This window comes from Heteronotia binoei, chromosome 6, assembly GCF_032191835.1.
Source record: "Heteronotia binoei isolate CCM8104 ecotype False Entrance Well chromosome 6, APGP_CSIRO_Hbin_v1, whole genome shotgun sequence".
NCBI lineage: Eukaryota > Metazoa > Chordata > Lepidosauria > Squamata > Gekkonidae > Heteronotia > Heteronotia binoei.
The window spans coordinates 91,794,493-91,816,081 of record NC_083228.1 but is presented as its reverse complement, the minus strand read 5'-3'; the positions used below and the strand labels follow the sequence as shown (position 1 = coordinate 91,816,081).

Sequence of the window (21,589 nt, the reverse complement as noted above, 5' to 3'; positions counted from 1 at the left end):
ACAGTTATATCCAGAGTTCCATGCTGTTTCTCAAAGTCATTATGCGTAGGATGCTATTTCCACTTGAACTGTCCAAACTATTGCTTAGTTTACACATCAAAACAGTCCCAATTCCACTGTAAAAGTAGAAAAGTCTTTACAGGGGCGATGGGGGGGAGGAAGGGTGTGGGCCTTCTCTTCTAGTTCAAAGGTAGGTGAGAATTTAGCACAGAAAGAAACAACCCTTGTGACAGGCTCTGAATTTAGAGCATCCACATCAGATGGCTTAAAGACAGTTACAAAGCACACATCTACTAATAATGACAGTTTCCACTTTTATTATTCCACATGATTAACAGAAAGGAAGATGACATAGCTAGTTCCCTATCTTACTTTTGATCCTCCCGCTTTTGCGATGCTGGGACACTTGCATGTGTTAAGTGACTTTACAGCATTGGTCTATGTTACAATGACAGCTCTGTGGAAAGGTAACAGCACAAACAGCTCACACATCTCCCAAAACAAAACAAAAAAACAGATTTGGTTTTACCTGGAGGAGGGCTAGCACCATAGCAGATCTACTGAGCTTTCTACTCCATGTTATTTAAAGGTTTTCTCATTCAATCAGAGAGAAGTGTCACCAGGCTGCAATTCTATGCACACCAGCTTAGGAGAAGACCCTACTGAAAACAGTGGGGCTTACTTCAAAGGAAATGTGCACAGGATCAGACCAGCACAAGTGCAGATTTTCTTTTCTTTTAAAGGGCTCATAAAGACCAATTAAGTGACAACTTGAAACTTGGAATGTACATAATCAAGGCCAGGAATTTAACACCCCAAATTAAAACAAAAACTCCAACCCCATCACTCCTGAATTATCCCAAGAATCCTGAACCAATGGAACGTTCCCCACTGCCCATACTTGAACAGACAAGTACAGTACATGAATTAAGTGCTTAATTACCAACATTTGCACTCAAGGATATATTACTGGTTAATTGCTAACATGAACTGAAATTTCTAGAGCACAAGCGCCACACCCCAAAATACATGCAATCATTGGTGAATTTAGTTTTTTTATTAAAAGATTAAAAATAAAACATTTGACAAGCTAATATACATACCACAATAAATCCAAATGCACTGGAAGATGTGCATAATAAACAATTCTAGAAGGCACCCTGCCACCAATATTTAATTGCTCACCTAATTCCAGTCCAGCTTCTAGTTTTCTCTCCCTTCATTGAAGGTGAGATCCTAGACCACTAATCATTAGACTAGCTTTACCAATCCCTTTCAGGGATTTTCTTTTTTATGCTATCACTAGACAATTTGAAGTTGTGCACAGATACTTAAAATTTCATACCTTTTGTTGCATTAAAGTTTTAAAATGCACAACAACTTCTTCCTAACCAAATAAAGAAGGTAGTGATATCTGGGCCACTTATTAGGGCCAACCCCACACCTCAGAAAACCCCAAAAGAAACACAGAGATAAGTTGCAAAACACTGTTGTATATCATCATCAAAAGAGCTCTGCTTGCACACTTCCACCCTTTTAAAACTCACACTCCTAATAAAAGAAGCCAGGACTTACAAAACTCATCTCTCACACGTTCAGATGAAATGTTAACACATCCAGCTATTAGCCTGTCAGGGTTTGACAGCGTAAGAATGCCATCTATACAGTCTTGAAATACAGCAATATCACAACACAAATGCACCATCTGAAATCCTCACCGTCTATATTCCATTGGCTAGAAGAACACAGTGCTCAAGTATTCTCCCTATTAGGTAGATCTTCGTTGGTTCCTTTGTCACAGTTCCTTTACTACCAAGGTCTCCACATAGATTTGGAAAGGCTGGAGGAAGGCACATTGTGCGTCCTAGACCTGTCCAGTCCATCCAAAGAGATGTGGCTTTGGTCCACCTCTGTGTCTTCAAGATCAGAGCAAACCTCTTCGCTGGAAGAAGGCGAAAGAAGAGGTGAAGTGGGACTGGGCAGGCTTAGAGCTCCAGGAGATGCTCCAGGTATCTGGGGGAACCCTTCACCACTAGACCACTGGCTGATAGAAGGATCCGACAAGACGTCCACAATAAGGTCCTGGAAACTGCCTTCATTCAGAGGCATGGACTCTAGAAGGTGATTCAACAGCTCTGCTGCAATGGTGGAATCGATCCCCGGGCAGTTGGAAACAAATGTATGAACTTCGTGCATGCACTGAATGTACCCAGCTGCAAATCGCTCGCTGGCCTCGCGCTGCAGTTTGTCACTATCTGAGACCACCAACAAACAAGGAAACAAAACAAAGCAGGAGTCAAATAACAGTCTTTTCTGTTGTCCCTGTCAATGTGTACCATTCAGTTTTCTTATCCTTGGAACATAACTGAAGCTATTTCTTCAACAGTGCACTTTCAAAGTTCAAGAACCTTCTAAACTAAGGTAACAGCCATTAAAAAAGCCTCCTCAATCATGCTGGGGGACAAAAATAAAGTATCTTATGGGGAAATGGCCAGCTTTCATTCAGTGGGCTACCACTGGAAGAAGTGGCATTCCTGCAGCATAAGTCTTTATGAACCTAGAGATCTATGCTCTCTAGAATAACCCCAAAAACTTGATAAAGGCGAGAATATGGATTGAAACAACTTCAAATTTTGTTTAAAGTATTTATACACCCTCTTTTTCTCAAGCAACCAAGAACCCTTGATCTGGGCTTTCTACTTATGTAAAATGCCCCATTCTAGACCTCATGCAAGACTCAGCCAATTTGCAGAAATTGTTGAATCACAGCATAAAACATACTGCAATGACAGATTAATCATAAAAGCTGCCTTCTAACATACACACATCCCCCCCAGATCTCTTAACTATAAACATCATCCCATCGACCACATTCTGCAAAGTGCCCGGTTCCCTTGGAAAGCGCTAGAAACAGTCGCCAGCACAGCCATAAGAAACTGCCACAAGGGAATGTCCCTGAGCATAATTAGGTGGTAGCTTTTGTCCAAACCATGTGGGATATGTTCAAATTACTAATGGCTGATTACATACATGGCACTAATCTGAAGAAGGGATTATGCAGGCTGCCTTCCAAAAGAGAGGAATCAAAATGAAAACAAAACAAAACCTGAAGAACAAGTATGAAGAGAAAATGAACCGGGCCACAGCTTGTTCTCCGTGAAAATGGCAGCGAGAAGAACAATACAGAAGTGAAACACTGTTAAAGTCTGGGCGGGGGGAGGGGGGGACAGCCAGGAAGGCTCCTAGCAGCTAATAGTTCTGGCTGCAGGTACAGACTGATGCTCGCTTCCTCCAACTTTGGAAAACCACTTAAGGCACCCCGCCTACTCTCAGCTGCCCCTGACTTAATCGAGTATCTCCCACCCCCGCGTGCTTGAGGCTCTTCTGCTCTGCAAAGGACGGCAGTGGGCACTCACCCAGAGACTTCCTCTGCAGAATCCCTTGCACCCGCTTCACCGTCATCTCCAGCACCTCGGCGTTCTCCATCTTCGTCTGGAACTAGGAGCAAACCAAAAGAAGACAGCCGACGAAACGCACAATCGCCAGTGCTGCTACTGCTCCTCCGCCACCCACCCCCCCCATCGCACCCCACCCCCACCTCTGCCCCAAAGCCGAAGACTTACCTCCGCGTCCGCCAAGATCAGCCGCAGCTCTTGCAGACTCTCATTGATCCGCGCCCGCCGCTTCTTCTCCACCAGCGGCTTCCTCGCCTGCCCAAAAAGAGGAGGAAAAGGATCCCGGTCGTCACAACCGCGTGCATTCCGCAGGCGCAGGCCTCCCACAGCTCTCCTGCCCTCCTTCCCCATCAGACCCACGCCCGCTGCCTCCTCGGCACCGCTCACCTTCCTGTCTCCTCTGGCCTCATAGAAATCCTCCTCGTCCCGGCTCGGGCGGTTTTTGCTGGGCCGAAAAGAGGGCGCCATGGTCGGATCGGGGTGCAATGCAGCAAGGGCAGGACTAAGCAGGGGATAGGCAAGTCAGGCGGTATTGCCGGGGGAGGGGCGGGGAGTGGGTGAAGAGGAAGGAGGAGGAGGAGGCGGCGGCAGCAGGGAAATAGTGCAAAGAAATCAATTTACTACCTCCAGCTCGACCAGCCTCAGCCTCAGCCCCACTCCCCCGCCCCCTTGCAGTGCAGCCGCCCCAGCCTTATTTATAGCTTCTGATTTGCATCTCAATGAGCCTATTGGCCGCGGCGCGGGGAAAGGAAGCCTGAACGTTGGACGAAACTACCAATGAGAGGCGGGCGCTTTGTCTCTCGTGGGGCTTTCGAAGCTGCTCGTCTGGTTGTCGCTGAGAACCGGGCTGGGGGGCAGGCATCGGCGATGTACAATGCGTATTATAATGTTGCTTGCCGTTAGCCTCTGCAGGATCTTTTTCTATTCTTATTTGCGGATCGCTTCTATGCGATTGTAGTCTCTCTCGCTCGCTCTCGTTGTTCCCCTTCCAGCTGTACTGTTGCAGTTTAGTTCTTCCACAAATAGGTTACAGGAAGGTTGTGCTACAAGGGTAGCCGTGTTCGTCTGCTGTGCTAGCCTTGCGACCATAAATCCCGTCGTGGCACCTTAAAGACAAACAGCAGTTAGTTTATATACTAAAGAGAGTTCCAAATTGGTAGCCGTGTTAGTCTGCAGAAACAAAACAGAAGAGGGTGAACAGAATTTATTTCAACATAAATTCTAGGTGATCAGAGTTGACCACCAATGCATGGAATCATGTTTCATCAGAGGCATAAAATAAATTCTGAAATAAATTCTTTTCATCTCTAAGTTGACCTTGGGCTAATGATTTGTTTTATTAGTTAGTATGGGAGTCCTATGGCTTATCCATTCCAGTGATATATCACTCCCCTAGTGTTAGAGCCATATTTTGACAGAGGGGTTTTTTGGGGTAGAAAAAGCCCAGCAGGAACTCATTTGCATATTAGGCCATACCCCCTGATGCCAAGCCAGCCGGAGCTGTGTTCCTGCTAAAAAAAAAGCCCTGGGGCTGTACCTTCAAACAACTGGGAGCCTTATTTATTTATTTACATCCCACCTATTCTATGCAAACTCAAGGCGGCTAACAACATAAAAATAATCAGTGGCAATATTAAAACAATAAAACAATCAGATAAATTGCTATGGTGTTACTTCAGGCATATAATATTTCCTTTCTCAAAGTGAACAGATCCTAGGCAGTTAGTACTAAGTGCGATAGATACAGATGTGTATGCAGCCCTCTCCTATTAGATGCCATATGCCAACCGAAACAGTTTAGTCTTGCAGGCCCTGTGGAACTGTGATAATTCCCGCAGGGCCCTGATGGGTTCTGGGAGGGTGTTCCAGAGTATTGAGGCTGCAACCAAGAAGGCTCTTGCTCTGGTGGAATTAAGCCTAGCCTCTTTTAGCCCAGGGACAGCCTTGCAAGCAGTCATTCAAGTCTTCTACGGCCACAGCTTTGGATCTTTAGACTGTGTTTGTTTTTAGGGTTTTTTTAAATCTTACTTCATTTATATCTCCCTCCCCCCCCCCCGCAAAATGGAGACCCAAAGCAGCTTACAATATTCTGTGCTGCTCCATTTTATCCTCATAACAGCCCTGTGAGACAGGTTAGGCTGAGTATAAGTGTCCCCAAATCACCAAATGAGCTTGCAGGACAGACTCAAGACCAAAGTCTCTCATATCCTAGTCCAACATTAACCACCACATTACTCTGGTTTTGTATACAGTCTTTATAGAAATTGAGTCGGGAGCACATTCATCCAGTCTTTAACAGTTGTTGTCAACTGACCGGGGGGGGGGGGGGGGTTGTAGAAAAAGCCCAGCAGGAACTCATTTGTATATTAGGCCACACCCCCAGATATCACCATTGTTTTGTACAGGGCTTCTCTGTAGAAAAAGCCCAGCAGGCACTCATTTGCACATTAGGCCACACCCCCTGACACCAAGCTAGCCAGAACTGCTTTTTTTGTGCGTTTCTGCTAAAAAAAAAGAAAGAAAGCACTGCAACTGACAAAGATCTAACTATTTGCTATTTCAGTTTTTCTCTTCTGAATTAACTGTTTATATAAACATGAAGTTTCCTGCTGGGGCAGAGATGAAGGAAGGAAAGAACTAGAGAAGCTGCTGTGCTGTTATCATCAGACTGTTACCCAACTAGAACTGAAGAGATGAAGGTTCAGATCTTCACATAGTGATCACTTGAGCAATCCAAACACTAACCCACTTCAACTGGTTGTTATGTGAGTCAAAGAGGAGAAAGCCAGGTTCGCTGCCCTGAGCTCCTTGGTGGGATAAAAATGGATAGTTTCACGGAGTGACTTTAAGGACTGGGATAAGACAATGGTCAAGGCACACCAAGTGGTTGCTAATGTTCCGTCTAAGCTGTGGAGTCCTGTGAGCAAAAATTCTACTTTGTGAACTACTAGCATTAAAGTTGTGAGCTACTGCAAAATTAGTTTGCTCTAGGGCCATTTTTCCTGAGCTGAGATAAAAATGTGTGAGCGGGAGGCTAAAAAATGTTGCAAGTGGGTCAGCAGTGGAATTCCCAGAACATTATAGTTGCTAAAGTAGTAAAATGTCCACCATACATCTGACAGCTCTGTTAAGCATAAGTATGCTCATTGCTCATAGAAAGCACCACTCCACACATGGTGCAATTTATTATTTATTTATTAGAGCTTTTATATCCCACCTCTCCTCATGGCTCAGTGTCATGCACAAGGCATCCATGCCATTATGGTGCTCTGGGCAGAAGTCCTAGGAGAAGATGGAAACCATGCTTCCATACTTAAATCCACACTCCACACTCTATCTCTGCACATACCAAGCAACTGCTATCAGACTTTAGGATTTTGAATACAACATAATTATAGATAACTCCCCCCCACACACACACACACCAAGACCTCCTCTTCTCCCTCACTGACATATGCTTGTCAGCCCTTCTTCAAAGTATATATGACAAACCACTTATGTCTCATGTAGGCTACTATCCTCCTGTGTCTTTTAAGTTATGCAATGAGACCATTATCAACTACACTTTGAAAGCTTCCTGAACACAAGGTCAGATCTTGGAGTGTAGATGATGTTTTAGGGTCACAACTCAAAAGGCCCTGAGCTAAATTCTGATCAGTCTCACTTCAGGATTGGAAGGAAGTGTCTTTGCACAGAAAAAAAGAAGAAACATGTTTATTGATTAATAACATAGTCAGAGGTGAACCAAAAGGGGTAGGAAGGGGACTGGATAGACTTCCAGAGCAGTTCTCAGAAATTAAACAAATAGTCATAACAGGGGTGGCCAAACTTGCTTAACATAAGAGCTACATAGAATAAATGTCAGATGTCTGAAAGCTGCAAGACATGAGCGTTAGATGTTTGAGAACTGTAAGGAAGGAAGGCAAATAGAAGGAGAGAGGAAGAAGTGAAAAGAAAGTAACTTTAACTTTAAATGCATTCTTCAAGCTGCCAGCTGGCTTGACTTGGAAAAGTGATTTAAAGAGACAAATGCCTTCTCCAAGCTGGCTGATAATAATAATAATAATAATAATAAATTTTATTTGTACCCCGCCCTCCCCTGCCGAAGCAGGCTCAGGGCGGCTAACAATACGGTGACCAATGGTGCACCAACAATAAAACAGTTACATTAGAAACATTAAATTAACATTAACCTTAAAAGCCTGAATTAAAACAATTAACTAAAACATTTTATGACGCTATCCTTGACACTCTTCTAGTTGATGCTGATGGCGGATTTTCAGTTATTCATAAGCTAATTTAAAAAGGGTGGTCTTGCAGGCCCTGCGGAACTGATCAAGGTTCCGCAGGGCCCGCACCTCCTCTGGGAGTTGGTTCCAGAGATGTGGGGCTGCGGCCGAAAAGGCCCGAGAGCGAGTATTCTGTAGTTTAATTTGTCTTGGCCCAGGGGTAGTCAGTCTGTTCTTTCCTACTGACCTCAGTGCTCTCTGGGGTTCATACGGGGAGAGACGGTCCTTCAGGTAGGCTGGTCCTCGGCCATATAGGGCTGGGGTGGTGGAGGCTTTGAGAGCCACACAATATATGTGAAAGAGCCACATGTGGCTTCCGAACCATAGTCTGGCTATCCTCAAGTTATATTAAGCAGCAATCCCACATATCCACAAAATCAGTGTGGAATGGTGTCCTTTGAACTTTTTCTTCTATCACAGCCTATTGACGGTTCCAGTACTTTCACTACTTTTCCATCTCTTGGCCAGTGTTGCCTTCTTGTTAGTTTCCTCTCTTAGATCCTGTTTATTCTCTAGGACTGACTTCTTGCTCTCCTCAGTTGATTTCTTATTTTTTCGCCCAGTCATATGATTACTTGTTTTTTCTTGGAATAGGTTATTGCCCACCTGTCATTTGCTGTGTCTCCCCTGTTCTGCCTCAGGATGGTGTACATAATGTTCAGCATACAATTTAGTTAAAACATTATAGTAAGTAAGTTAATTAATGTAAAACCAGACAATCAATCACAGTTTCCAATAAAACCAGTTAAAACCAGTAACCCTCAATCTTAGATGGTGTTCTGTATGTGGTTGCCTTCTTCCAAGGTGGTGGGGCCATGGGCCAGATGAGATGGGAAACTGTTGCTGTCCTCAACCATAAGCCTGGTGGAACATCTCTGTTTTGCACACCCTTTGGTACTGTGTAAGGTCCCACAGGGCACAAGTTTATTTATTTATTTATCTTCCAGGATGTTTCCAGTTAGAAAGGAAACCGCCATCAGAAAAAGTAAACATAGCACTAGCACTTTTAAAAATTAACTTAATTTTAAAGCTTAATCAGATTTTAAGTAAATGCTGATAATGTTTAATGTAGTTTTATTCACTTGTATAATTTAACTCTGAACCATGCTGTTAGCCGCCCTGAGCCTGCTCCGGCGGGGAGGGCGGGATACAAATAAAATTTGTTGTTGTTGTTGTTGTTGTTCCATCAGGCAGGAGCTAGGGTCGAAGACAGCCAGGCATCTTTTGAGCCAAGGATCACCAGCAGGTTTTGATCTTGTGAATGCAAAGCTCTTCAGGGAACGTATCAGGAGAGGCAGTAGGTATTTTGGCACCACACCATTTAGGACCAACATAATGTGGTAGAAAGTCCTGTCAAGTCACAACCAACTCATGATGATGCCATAGGATTTTCAAGGCAAGAAATCATGGTTTGCCATTGCCTTCTTCTACATAGCTACCCTAGATTTCCTTGGTAGTCTGTCATCCAAGTACTAACCAGGACTGACCCTACTTAGCTTAGCTTCTGAGGAGATCAGGCTAGCCTGGACAATCCAGGTCATGGCATACTTGCAATACAGTTTATTTTAAATTGTAAATATGCTTCACATTTGAAATTATAGGAAAATAAAAGGGAAATTTAAAACACGGGGATGTTGAAAAATCAGCACGGATATATATATCAACTGGACAGGACAAAGCAAAGAAAAGATGGGAACAATACACTGAAGAACTATACAAAAGAGCTGAAAAGATGACAGATTACTTCCAAGAATAATCTTTTCAAGGAGAATCTACAGTGGAAGCTGCAATGAGAGCAGTTGAGAGAAACCAATCACCAGGAATAGATGAGATATCAATAGAGTTATTCTAAGTCACAGAAACAGTCCATCAAAATCCTAACAAAAGCCCTGAACTGGATAGCCCAGGCAAACCCACTCTCAACAGATCTTGGAAACTAAGCAAGGCCAACCTTGACAAGTACTTGGAAGGGAGATTTCAAAATAAATACCAGTGTGATCAAAAAGTGCTCAGCAGAATCCAGTGACATTGTGGCAATGTCAGCTAACAGGACTAATGCAAAGTACAGAATCACGATCCAAGTGGGGAGTGGGATGCAAACCCAACACAACCATTTCAGTATACAGAATGCTTAGCAGAACCCAGTGCCACTGTGACAATGCAAGCAAAAGAGCACTGTTAAACCAAAGAATCCCTGCAATGCAAACTGAAGGGGGAGATGTTTTTTCAAGTCCAGCACAACCAGTTCAGTGTACAGAATGTCAGCAAAACCCAGTGCCACTGTGGCAATGCAAGCTTAAAAGGACTGATCTCAAAGCACAGTGTCACAAGTGAGAGGGATTTTGCAAGCCCAGTACAACCTGTTAACAATGTGCAGAATGTTTAGCAGAATCAGTGCTGCTGCCATTGCATGTTTAAAAGCATGGAACTGATAAAACTGATAGAAGGAAGTAATTCTTCACCCAAAGGGTGATTAATACATGAAATTCACTGCCACAGGAGGTGGTGGTGGCTACAAACATAGACAGCTTCAAGAGGGGATTGGATAAACATATAGAGCAGAAGTCCATCAGTGGATATTAGCCACAGCTTATTGTTGGAATCCTCTGTCTGGGACAGTGATGCTCTGTATTATTGGTGCTTGGGGGGCACAGTGGGAGGACTTTGAGTGTCCTGGCCCCACTGGTGGACCTCCTGATGGTGCCTGGGGTTTTTTGGCCACTGTGTGACAGAGTGCTGGACTGGATGGGCCATTGGCCTGATCCAACATGGCTTCTCTTATGTTCACAGAGTCACAATAAATTCAAGCAAAGGGGGATTTTGCCAGCTCCGTGCAAGAAAATGGGAAGGGGACACAGAAGAGGACCTGCAAAGAGGGACAGCCCTCTTGGAACTGTTAAGCTTTGGAAGGCCCCTATTGGTGTTTCCATGGCTAGAGAATTATACACACACACACACACACAAACACATACACCCCAATTGGTTTGAAGTTTGGTAAACATTTAGATTGTGCACAAGGAACCTCCACAAACTGCTTGGAAGTTCATGGTAAGTTTGTGCTGGTTGACCTATTACAAACTTCAGTTCATGGACTATGAACTGGCCAAAACTTTCATTTGTGAGCCAGTTTGTGCCCATCCCTAGCCATCACCTGCTACCCTTTGTTCCTGTTTAGTGTTCATTTTCCAGGTTTTCTGACAGAAATGGCCTTAGGATTGTACCAGTAGCATTTTACATCCAGCCTGGGTCATTTCTAGATCTGGACCAAGGCTGGGAGAAACAAATGACTTCTACAAATAAATGTACTTGGAATTGTGAAATTCTATTAAAAAGGGTTTCAATAGATTAGTGGAGGATAGGTTTATCAGTGGCTACTAGCCATGGTAAGTAAAAGGATTCTCCACATTCAGAGGCAGTAAATCTTTAAATATCAGCACCAGGAGACACATCAGGGGGACTCCTCAGCCTCTGTGCTCTGTTGTTGGACTTCCAGTGGAACTGGTTGGCCACTGTGTGAGACAGGATGCTGTACAAGATGGATGGACCACTGGTCTAATCCAGGAGAGTTGTTTTTATTATGTCTTATTTGGCTCAGACCTTTTCCTTAGAAAAAGTGGGAAGTATGGTTAAAATCATAAAATATTTCCAGGAGTGAAATGGACAAGTTAACAAGAACCTTAAGAGACTATGATTTATAAGTATTTAAGATGGAGTGGAAAAAGTTCAGAAGATACGTAGAAAAAGAGTGGAAAATAAAAGGACATTGGACAATTTTTGATAATGACTAAGCACAAGAGGGAGGAGGATATTAATTTTGGTTCTTATTAATTAAGAGTACCTTTAATATTAAGATTTTAAGTATATAACACCAGCGGGGGTCAAGTAACAGGGGGAGGGGTGGGTAGAAAGTAATATATGGGATAGATAATAAAAATCATAAAACATTTCCAATTCACCTAGAAAGCTGAAATTTAGTAGCCAAAGACAGACCTATTACTAAAAGAGTCTGAATGTAGAACTTTAAAAATAAATGTCCAACAGTCAAAATTTCAGTGTGAAGTATACAAGCCGTCATTCCAACACTTAGTAAAGCAAAGCTGCCTATAAAACAAAGTGTGATGCAGTAGAGTGAGCATTTTGTCACCTTTTCAGACTTCAATTTAGGAAAGGGGGCATTTCCAGCTGCAGCCAGCAGCATGCACCTATGCTTGCCTTGCATGATGTGAGCATGTACTTATTTGCACAATTACACACTTTCATCTATGCTATTGGTTAATTTTAAAATTACATTGTTATTTTAAACAGAATTTGAAAACCAGTGACTTCATAATCTTACCCTGATGTTCCCTTGGCCCAGTTAGAAATCAGCAGCTACCATTCTGGAGATGGAAATAAATGAATGAAATATTAAAAAAAAGAAGTGCTGAGCAATAAAGATCATGACAGAATGATGATCAGGACACATGGTTGCCTTTGGGAATTGGGCAGTGGGAGGAGCTGTTTTGTTATGGTTTTGGTCCTGCCTCAAAGGTAGCTCTAAGAAAGATGGTGCTGCTGAGTGGATGCCGCTCAGCTCCTTTGCCTTTGGTCTGTGGGGTCCCACAAGGTCCCATCTTGTCCCTTTTTTTCTTTAAAATCTGCTTGAATATGTTGGGTGAGGTCATCCAGAGATCAAGAGCCTGTTGCAGTAAGGAAAAGATATGATGCTTTGTTCATTCAGCTGATGTTTACATTGTGGCTCGATGGAAATATTGCATACATAAGAGAGAGAACAGAGGAAGGCTTCAAAACCTCCAACAAATTCTAGATGTGGTGAGATCTATCCTCTTTTGGATTTATTTTGCCATGAGCATTCTGTCTCTTTTCAACACTACTGAAGTCTTTATGACTCAAAACAAGACGAACTTTCTTATCTACAGAAGCTGCAGCTTTGAATTTAAAGTGGAACTGTTGACCTTTTAAGAGACAGAAACCTGCAGAACGACGGAAGCTATCGTTTGTGGACAGACTCTTTATAGCTGCATGTATATTATTTGTTTTACTTTGACTTCTTGTAATATAGATACCTTGTTATCTTTTTTAAAATATTATCTTACTCCGGTGATTATTTTGTATCTACAGTACCATCCAGAGATCTAGGCTTGATTCTCATTAATATGCAGATGACACTAAACTCTTATCTTGGGCTTCCAGATGATTCCAGGCAAGCTGCAAAAATCCTGAACACTGCCTGGAGGCAGTTTTGGAGTGGATGCAAGCTAATAAACTGAAGCTTAATCCCAACAGATGGAAGTGCTACTGATGAGCAGAAGATCTGATCCAGGATTTAAGATGTCATCTGTTCTGAATGGGTTTGCGAACCTTTAAGGAACAGATCTGTAGTCTGGGGGTGCTCTTGGAGCAGGCCTACTGCTGGATAAGCAGGTGGCAGATGTGGCCAGGAGTGCTTTTTTCTGGTTAGGTACCTGTGGCCCTTTCTGAGCAGAAAAGATCTGCATGCACTGGTAACATCTAGCTCTACATGCTTTTGAAAAGTTTTCAGAAACTCCAGTTGTACCAAACGCTGCAGCCAGGATGTTGATTGAAGTAGGTCATAGGGACCATGCCCTTTGAGTCTTGATCCATCTAAACTGGCTCCCAATTTGTTTCGGGAACCTAATTCAAGGTGGTGTTATTGATCTTTAAAGTCCCATCTGGTTTGGGACCAGCATTCCTGAAGGACCATTATTTCTGTACAAACCTCCCCAACTGCTGTGGTAGGGTTGCCAGCTGGCAATTAGCAAGAAATTGAAGGGATGGGGGCTTACTTTTTTGTGTGTTGTGCTGATGCCATTATGTCACTTCTGGTATAATGTTATTGTGCTGGGGCACACTAACATTTGCCCCAAACTCTATGGTTCAACCATAGAGTAGAGGTTAATGCTAGAGTGTCAGTTGATGCAATGATGCCACTTCCAGGTTTTGTTGTCTGCTTGGCACTGGTTCTGAGCCCCAATTTCCCTAACATTTCTCCATGCTGCAAAAAGAGGGAGAGAAAAGCTTCCAGCCAGAAAAACCAGGTAACCAAGAAGGTTGACAATGTTGGAAGAGAAGGACTTGGCACTGTCCTTTTGGCATCAGTCTCTGCAGGAGGAGGGTTTACAAGAGAGTCAGTTAGATAGTTGGGCACACTATGGGTTTTCTTCCTACTTATTCTTCTGTCTCTGCCCCCCTTTGATGTGTAGACTGATCATTCTTAGGGAGCAATTTTTTCTCTCCTGACCACACACTTCTCACATACGCACATCTTGCACCATGGAGGCTGGACATGTGTCCAGCATCCAATTCAGTTAGCTGGAATAGGTAATCTATTTCTTTCTCTCCCCTGCACTATCTAGAATGTTGTTCCTTTAATAAACATTTCTTATTAGCTTGAAATTGACAAAAGGCTCTGTGTAACTGTGTAAATTTGCTAGCACACTCAGCTCCAACACTTCACTACCGTGTTAGCTTTAAGCACTCTGCTACTTAAGGTGAAGATTCCTGGCTATATCAAAACAGTGAATCCAGCAGACAATAGACTTAATAACAGAATAAACAACACACACCATAGAACTATGATTCACTCTGACCTTGCTTACAGAGATATTTGGACCATGAACAGCTTCAGTCTAAATAATTATTTTTGATTATTCTTGTTGATTCCAAAAATGAAGTGGGACATCTAATTAATGAATTGGCCGTACTTATTGTGTGTATTTTAAAACATAGACCAGAAATGCTGTATTTTATATACTGAATAATTTTACTTTATAGTGTATGTTTTAATAATTTGTACCACTGAGGAAGGTCTTGTAGTCCAGGCATGTTTGGTTTAAATAGATTTATTTTTTTACTATCTATTATGTATTAAAGTTTTGTTAATTCAATATATGTAAATCTGTTATTATTTATTCTGTTATTAGGTCTATTTTTCCCATTTTGCCTTGCTGAGTGGTAGCAAGCAAAAGGTTGGGATCTCTGTGCTATGATCATCTGCTTTGAGTGCCCCCACTTTCTGAGGCAAAATGGATGGCAATCTGAGAGAGGGCCTTTTTGGACATGGCATCATAGAACACCCTCCCTCTGGAAATACTTCTGTCCCCTTCTGTCACTGTCTTCCACCAGCCTGTGAAGACTTTTTGTTCTGCTGGAAATTCCTAACAATGATTTCTCCTTACTGATTTTAAGTAATGATTTCTACCGTATTTTCTAATACACACCTTATTTTCTAAAACACAGCCTTTTTTGGTATGGTGATGACCCATGTGAAAAAACAGAACATGCACCACTCAATAAAAGTACAAAAGCCCAGGACCCATTTATGTGCATTTGTATCCTGCCTGTCTCTGCATTGGGGACCCAAAGCAACTGACATAGCTCTCTTCTCCATTTTATCCTCACAGCATCCCTGTGAGGTATTTTAGGCTGACTGTGTGACTGGCCGAAGGTTAGCCAGCAAAATTCCATAGCAGAGTAAGGATTCAAGTCCAGGTTTCCAAATTCTAACCACTACCCCATATGCAATAAAAATGCAAAAACTGGGACCCAGCTTCAAAGGTTTTGCAACCCATTTTTTTGTCAAGACCCACTGGTACTGTTTTCAGGATTGTATGTGTATTTTAGCTCTGATTTTAACTGTTTTTGCAATGTATTTTTATTATGCTTGCTCTAATTGTTAGCTGCCTTGGTGGCCCTTTATTGTAAATAAAGAAATAATAAGTGAAGAACTTTAAATATACTTGGATGCAACAGTGTGAGACACTTCAGCATCAGAGGCAGCAAACAGTTGAGAAGAACGATAGTTGCAGGGGTACTTTGGGGTAGCCAGCAAATGCATGCTCTAATGCAAGCTGTGATTAGTTTTCTTTTTGCTTCATTGTGCACCACCACATACGCCTCATAACAGTTGTGAAGAGGAACTGTTGAAAAGATAGTGCTTGGTAGTGAATAACTTTCTCTTTTGTAGGATGCATTATTATTGTGTTGCTTTCTTTGTCATTGTTTCCTTTCCTGAAGTGTATACTAAAACCCATCCAAGTAGCTGGACTATTTCCAGTGTAACCCTATACAGAGTTAATCCAAGCTAAACTCAACTCTGCAAAGGGTTGCACTGTCTACTTAATGTTATTCCCTCCTCCCAAAAAACAGAGAAAGAGAAAAGAGCTTGTCTTAAAAGTTTCTATAGTCAGAATTCCAGACTTAAAATGCTGGCATTTCCAAGTGCTGGCTTGTCAATCAAAGAAGGTATCTGTCCTAAGCAAAGGACCTGCCAATGCTGTAAAAAATGCTTTTTTTATTTGGGGGTCTCTCAAGATGTCCCACGAATGCCTAACCAGCTACCTCTTAGACTTCACCCTCGCTCTACCAAAACACTTGAAAAGTTAAATAGCTGCCCTTTTATGCCAAGTACTCATTTGAATTTTTAATACTTGTTCTATCCACTGGTGCTATATGTAGACATTACTCTTATGCTGCTATTGGTGAGAGACTTTCCGTTTGTTAAAATCAGAAACATCTGAGTATACATGCAATTTAAATTCTTTGCTATATCTATTACTACACTATCACTACATCTATTACTGCGGGCAACAGTCCCGTAGAAGAAATTGTGTGGCCTTTATAGCTAACAAGAGAGTGAGGAAGGCAGTAATGGGATACAATCTCAAAAATGACAGGATGATCTCAGTCCATATCCAAGGCAAACCATTTAATATCACAGTAATCCAAGTCTATACTCCAACCACTGACACAGAAGAGGCTGAAGTGGACCAGTTCTATGAAGATCTACAACACCTTCTAGAACTAACACACAAAAAAGATGTCCTCCTCATCATAGAGGACTGGAATGCCAAAGTAGAAAGTCAAAAGGTAACTGGAACAACTGACAAGTTTGGCCTTGGAGAACAAAATGAAGCCAGGTAAAGGCTAATAGAGTTTTGTCAAGAGAACAAGCTTGTCATAGCAAACACCCTCTTCCAACAACCTAAAAGGCGACTCTACACATGGACATCACCTGATGGGCAGCACAGAAATCAAATTGATTATATACTCTGCAGTTAAAGATGCTCCTTACAGTCAACAAAAACAAGACTTGGAGCTGACTGTGGCTCAGATTGTGAGCTACTCATTGCAAAATTCAGGCTTAAACTGAAGAAAACTGGGGAAGCCATTAGACCATTCAGGTTTGACCTTGATCATATCCCTTACGAATATACAGTGGAGGTGAAGAATAGGTTTAAGGAACTAGAGTTGATAGACAGAGTGCCTGAAGAACTATGGACAGAGGTTCGTGACATTGTATAGAAAGCAGCAATCAGCACCATCCCAAAGAAAAAGAAATGCAAGAAAGTATAGTGGCTGTCTGAAGAGGCTTTATATATAGCTGAGGAAAGAAGGAAAGTGAAAGGCAAAGGTGAAAAGGAAAGATTCACCCAACTGAATGCAGATTTCCAGAGAACAGCAAGGAAAGATAAGTACCGTTTTCTCACACAGCTTACCTTGCAGTCACAATCCTGTTCCCTCCGCAGCGTCTGTCAATTTCCTACCATCTGTGCCAGAGTTACAGGAAGTGCCGCGGCTTTTGTGTAGCAAACGTAAACTGGGTTTTAGCAGTTTACGTTTGCTACACAAAAGCTGCGGCACTTCCTGTAACTTCGGCGCAGATGGTGGGAAATCCAACCAGATGCTGCAGAGGGAACAGGATTGTGACTGTGAGGTAAGCTGTATGCAAAAACGGTAAAGGTCTTCCTGAAGGAACAATGCAAAGCAATAGACGAAAATAATAGAATGGGAAGGACAAGAGATTTCTTCAAGAAAATTGGAGAAATCAAGGGAACGTTTTGTGCAAAGATAGTCATGATAAAGGACAAAAACGTTAGGGACTTAACAGAAACCAGAAGAGATTAGGAAGAGGTGGTAAGAATACACAGAAGAATTATACAAGGATCTCAATATCCTTGACAACCATGACAGTGATATCACTGATCTTGAGCCAGACATCCTAGAGTGTGAAGTCAAATGGGCCTTAGAAAGTATTATTAACAACAAAGTGAGCGGAAATTATGTTATCCCAGTTGACCTATTCAAAGTCCTAAAAGACAATGCTGTTAAAGTGATGCACACATTATGTCAACAAATTTGGAAAATGCAACAGTGGCCACAGGATTGGAAAAGATCAGTTTATATTCCAGTCCCAAAGAAGGGTAATGCCAAGGAATGTTCAAACTGTCACACCATTATACTCATTTCACATGCCAGCAAGGTCATGTTAAAGATCCTACAAGCTAGGCTTCAGCAGTGTGTAGACTGCGAACTACCAGAAGTTCACACTGGGTTTCAGAGAGGTCAAGGAACTAGAGATCAAATTGCCAACATTCACTGAATTATGGAGAAAACATGGGCATATCAGAAAAATGTCTATTTCTCTTTCATTGACTACACTAAAGACTTTGATTGTGTGGATCACAACAAACTGTGGCAAGTCCTTAAAGAGATGGGAGTACCAGACCACCTCACATGCCTCCTGAGAAACCTGTATAAGGATCAAGAAGCAGAAAATGGAACAACTGATTGGTTTAGAATAGAAAAAGGAGTTCGACAAGGATGTATATTGTCACCCTGCTTATTTAATTTATATGCAGAGTAAATCATGTGGAATGCCAGCCTGGATGAAGCCAAAATTAAGATTGCCGGGGAAAACATCAACAACCTCAGATATGCAGATGATACAACTCTAATAGCAGAAAGTGAAGAGGACCTAAAGAGGGTGAAAGAGGAGTTGACAGAGGAGGGTGAAAGAGGAGAGCATAAAGGGTGAAAGAGGAGAGCGCAAAAGTAGGCTTGAAATTCAACATCAAGAAAACTAAGATCATGGCATCTGGTCCCATCACTCCTTGACAAATAGAATGGGAAGACATGGAAGTCGTGGCAGACTTCACATTCCTGGGATCCAAGATCACTGCAGATGGTGACTGTAGCCATGAAATTAAAAGATGTTTGCTCCTTGAAAGGACAGCTATGGAGAACCTAGGCAGTATAATAAAAAGTAGAGACATCACCCTGCCAACAAAAGTCCGTATAGTCAAAGCTATGGTATTCCCAGTAGAAATGTATGGCTGTGAGAGCTGGTCCATAAGGAACGCCGCACGCAGAAGAATAGATGCTTTTGAGCTATATTGCTGGAGAAGACTCTTGAGAGTCCCTGAGATCAAATCAATTAGTTCTAAGGGAAATCAACTCTGACTGTTCCCTGGAAGGTCAGATGCTGAAGCTGAAACTCAAGTACTTTGGCCACCAAATGAGAAGGGAGCACTCACTGGAGAAGATCCTGATGCTGGGAAAGACAGAAGGCAAAAGAAGAGGGACGGTGGCTCAGTGGTGAGCATCTGCTTGGGAAGCAGAAGGTCCCAGGTTCAATCCCTTGCATCTCCAAAAAAGGGTCCAGGCAAATAGGTGTGAAAAACCTCAGCTTGAGACCCTGGAGAGCTGCTGCCAGTCTGAGAAGACAATACTGACTTTGATGGACCAAGGGTCTGATTCAGTATAAGGCAGCTTCATATGGATATGGATAAGAAGGGGAAGGCAAAAGATGAGATGACTGGACAGTGTTACTGATGTAACTAATACAAATTTGAGCAGACTTCGGAGGATGGTGGAAGACAGGAGGGCCTGGCGTGACTTGGTCCTTGGGGTCGCAAAGAGTTGGACTCAACTGTGCGACTGAACAACAACAACCTGCCCTGAGCCCTACTTGTGAGGGGAGGCAGGAAAAAAATAGAATAAAATACATAAATAATAAGTAAACATCATCTGGGTTCCCCCCTCACTGTGATTCTGCATGCCAATTTTAGATATTACAATTTTTTGTAAATGTATTTTATTAATGCTTGGCAATGATGGTACTTAAATATGGCAGCAGGAATTCACTGCTAGAGGTTGTAGTGATGGTCACAGAATAAACAGCTTTAAAATTGGATTAGAGAGATTCAAGGTGGGTAGGTCTATCAGGGGCTACTAGCCAAGGTGACTGAGGGGAACCACATTCAGAGGCACTAAACCTCTGAATCCCAGAGCCAAGAGACAACATTGGGGGAGGTCTCAGCATCTATGTCCTGTTCCTGGCCCTCCAGAGGAACTGGTTGGCCACTCTGTGTGACAGAATGCTGGATTAGATGGGCCACTGTTCTGATCCAGCAGGGCTCTTCATATGTTCTTATGCTCAGGGCAGAAAGCCAGAGGGCAGCAGCTACAGATTCGTCCTTCATTGGGTTTAGTGTCCATATTCATTTGCTGCATCTATTCCATTCTACTTCTTAGAATTAAGTATAAATGTAAGGGGGGGGCACACATCCAAATGAGGACTGCATCAGCGTCAGAAGTGTATTGCAGGTGTCCAACAATATTTTAGTGCTGTCTGCTAAAGATATATAGAATCATCCTTTGCCAACTATTTCAGAGCCAGTTGTATAATTTTGAATGTTTTACCTATTTATTTATCTATCCACAAAGCATACTACACAGTTTACCAACAAGCTATTCATAAACATAAATGCTTAAAAAGTCTCATCTATATTGAGTTAATTCAAATAAGTATTATTTAAAAGCAATCAAAATTTTCTTAACAGGCTCTTCAAAGCAATGTGTACATGTATATTTCTAATCTCATCTAGAAAGAGGCACTGTATGGCTCATCTTGATACATTGAACGCTTTTTCTCCCTTCCTCACTCATTTTTTGACCACCTACTTCCCTTAAACTAAAGAATGAAATACTCTGGCTTTGTGAATGTAACTTGATGCTGATGACAGTTGGCAGCTGCAGTTCTCTCAACAGACTGAATCAAATAAAAGCATTAAGGTCCTGTCCCCAAGGAGAACGACAGGTGTTCATTCTGGCTTCTTTGTTTCTTCTCCCCTCACCCCATGTATGTCATATTTTTACTAGACAAGGAAATAAAATGTTTCTATTGTGTGCGAATACATCACAGACAGAAGCAAACGAGTTGTATAAGAAGATATAGAAAAATATATGTGCATTTGGTAAATATTTGCCAGCATCTGTGGTCCTACTTAGCATAATTTTAATTTTATATTCTTGGCTATTATATCTCTTTGTGAAGCACCAACTTGTTTCTCATGTTTGCTTTATTGCCTTTTTGTATTGTTTTATATTGTTGTTGCCTGTCCTAGGTTGCATGGGAGAAAGGTGATTATAAAAATATTTTGTAATCCCCTTACGGACTGACTGAAAAGTGGTGTGTTTTTTTCATTATGTATGTAAACTGCCTTGGGTCAAAGCCAGAAACTGAAATAATAATAACAACCATAACAACTGCACCAGGTGGCCAAGCATGCATGCATGTATGTGTACACGCATACTTTTTTTTTTTGCCATCAAGTTGCAGCAAATTTATGGTGAACCCAAAGGGCAAGAAATATTCAAAGGTGGTTTGCCATTGCCTGCCTCTGTGATCCTGGTATTCCTTGGTGGTCTGCCATCCAAATGCTGACCAAGGCAATCTCTGCTTAGCTTCTGAGGTCTGATGAGATCAAGCTAGCCTGGGCTATCCAGGTCAGGCCTCTCAAGCACGTACACACACACCAAATTTGAGCAGCATTTTCAGGCTTTTTGTATTTGGTACTAATGCATCATCTATATAATGCATCCTTCTAGAAAAGGAGCAGGGGTGCCAGATGTGCTTCAAATAGTATCTTGGAGAATATAGTTGCACCTGATGATAACATCCTGTCCTGGAGGCAAAGTTCCTTGGAGACAAAGACCACTTGTGTCTTCAAATAGGAATGATGTACAGAAGCAATTTTCAAG

The 21,589-nt window shown here is 42.2% G+C and overlaps 1 protein-coding gene across 1 annotated transcript; it reads right to left on the bottom strand.

Annotated features, from left to right (window-relative positions):
* Nucleotides 1–300: 300 nt before the first annotated feature.
* LOC132574053 (transcription cofactor HES-6-like) lies at nt 301–4,171 on the bottom strand. Its single transcript, XM_060242161.1, has 4 exons — nt 3,843–4,171; nt 3,624–3,710; nt 3,417–3,498; nt 301–2,255 (listed from the first exon to the last, which is right to left on the bottom strand). The coding sequence occupies exons 1-4, from the start codon at nt 3,921–3,923 to the stop codon at nt 1,810–1,812; spliced, it is 696 nt and encodes a 231-aa protein (XP_060098144.1). The 5' UTR covers nt 3,924–4,171; the 3' UTR covers nt 301–1,809.
* Nucleotides 4,172–21,589: the final 17,418 nt, after the last annotated feature.

Coding starts and splice junctions, on each gene's coding strand:
- LOC132574053 (XM_060242161.1), bottom strand. CDS start 3,923: ATGGCGCCCTCTTTTCGGCCCAGCAAAAACCGCCCGAGCCGGGACGAG. Junction 3,499..3,623: donor TGATCTTGGCGGACGCGGAG/GTAAGTCTTCGG, acceptor GTTTGCTCCTAG/TTCCAGACGAAGATGGAGAA. Junction 2,256..3,416: donor TCTGCAGAGGAAGTCTCTGG/GTGAGTGCCCAC, acceptor TGGTGGTCTCAG/ATAGTGACAAACTGCAGCGC.